Source organism: Penaeus monodon, chromosome 20 (genome assembly GCF_015228065.2).
Source record: "Penaeus monodon isolate SGIC_2016 chromosome 20, NSTDA_Pmon_1, whole genome shotgun sequence".
Taxonomy (NCBI): domain Eukaryota; kingdom Metazoa; phylum Arthropoda; class Malacostraca; order Decapoda; family Penaeidae; genus Penaeus; species Penaeus monodon.
The window spans coordinates 46,642,582-46,644,551 of record NC_051405.1 but is presented as its reverse complement, the minus strand read 5'-3'; the positions used below and the strand labels follow the sequence as shown (position 1 = coordinate 46,644,551).

General features: G+C 38.7%; 1 protein-coding gene across 1 annotated transcript in view; it reads left to right on the top strand.

Annotated features, from left to right (window-relative positions):
* Positions 1-1,970, top strand: part of LOC119585886 (UDP-N-acetylglucosamine--peptide N-acetylglucosaminyltransferase 110 kDa subunit-like) — a 62,807-nt gene that overhangs the window by 1,500 nt on the left and 59,337 nt on the right. Inside the window, 3 exon segments of the mRNA XM_037934616.1 lie at positions 680-833; positions 1,288-1,539; positions 1,699-1,898. Coding sequence (XP_037790544.1) covers positions 680-833; positions 1,288-1,539; positions 1,699-1,898 — 606 coding nt within the window.

Sequence of the window (1,970 nt, the reverse complement as noted above, 5' to 3'; positions counted from 1 at the left end):
TCAAGCCTTCTCAAAAAAGTGTTGTGTATGTTAAAAAGGTATTTGCTTGTTTAGCCATTACTGCTGTGATTTAGGAGCTACAACCCCTTAAAAGTAGGCTGTAATTACTTGTTACCCATGTTCATTTTCAAACTCAGAGAATGTGGAAATGATTAATTTCCTATGCATCTGAATTTTCCATGAAGTGACTGGCTGCTTGCAGTGCCCCATGTGTGGTCCAGTTTGATGTGTGAATCTCTCATCAGCACTGGGTTAATATTTAAGCATAAATTGATTGATTTGTTACATTGCCAGTAAATACTTTTGTTTATTAAAAAATATTATAGACTCTGATGTTATGGAATCATCTTCAAGATTAAAGACTATTTCTTAGTCCTAAGTAACCAATGTTATAATTTTCATTTTTGCTCTACACATTTTTTCTTTTGAAGACACCTGCACCAGTTTCAGCATTGCACAAACTTCTAGCTTGATTTTTCTTTATAAAGTATCAGTATGGGCATTGATAACTTTCTTTTGAACCATAACCATTTGTGAAAGTTATGAAACTCACTTATTTCTTTTCTCTTTTTTCCTAGAATGATTATGAAGAGCATGGAAGAGGCTTTTATATAAAAGATTTCTCAACTTTTTGTGTGTCTAAATGTCAGCAAGTATTTACATTTCTTTCTCCTTGCAGCAACATGGGCAACACCCTCAAGGAGATGCAGGACATCCAAGGAGCCCTGCAGTGCTATACCCGTGCCATCCAGATTAACCCTGCCTTTGCTGATGCTCACTCCAACTTGGCCTCCATCCACAAGGACTCTGGCAACATTCCTGAGGCTATACAGGTGAGAAATTTAAAAGATTAATTGGAGCTCAGTTTTACTACTAAGATTCAGCCTTGGTCCCAGAGGTATCCATGGGTGCAGCCAAAGTCATCTATTCCCTCGGCTACATACATTTAGACTGACATCAAAATATTTTTAATGAATTTTGATATAGTGTATAACAAATTTTGAAAATGATCGTAGACTCAAAAAAAAAACTCATTTCTAAAGAAAGAATAGTACGAAGAACATCCTAGATTGAGTTTGCCTAATTCACCAGATAGTGCACCTAAGCTAGACTGAAACAGTTGTAATTCCCTGAACGAAATTTCAGTCAGATGTGATTAGTGCAACTTCAGCTTGAGGAATCTGGTTCATTTACTAAAGGATATGAGAAGGAAGTGAATTTAGAAGGGAGATTTATTTTGTATTTCTGTATATCCATCTTAAATGAATTACTTTTCTCCCTTTCCAGTCATACCGAACAGCACTCAAGCTGAAACCAGACTTTCCAGATGCCTATTGCAACCTTGCTCACTGTTTGCAAATTGTGTGTGACTGGACGGATTATGATGCCCGTATGAAAAAGCTGGTCAGCATTGTGGGTGAACAGCTGGAGCGCAACCGCCTTCCGTCCGTGCATCCACACCACTCCATGCTGTACCCCCTGTCTCATGAGTACCGCAAGGCCATTGCCAACAGACATGCAAACCTCTGCATGGAGAAGGTTAGTTATCTTGCTGAATGCTATATATTTCTCTCTCATTCTCAGCTTTAACATTTTGGCCATTTTGCATTCCAGTGTGCCATGAAAACTTTTACATGTTTGCATATGTTATATATTTTTTATTTATTATGTATTTCATGGCTGGTTTTGGCCTTGCAGATCAATGTGTTGCACAAACAGCCATACAAGTATCCATCAGAACTGACTTCAGATGGCCGTATCCGCATTGGCTATGTCTCCTCTGACTTTGGGAATCATCCTACTTCTCACCTTATGCAGAGCATCCCAGGATTACATGATAAGAGCCGTGTTGAGATCTTTTGCTATGCTCTTAGCCCTGATGATGGGACCACATTCAGGTGAGTGCTCATCCTCCTTGTGATGGGATGGCTACTAAGGTTTGTTCTCATTTTTGCAGGGATGCAATGTTA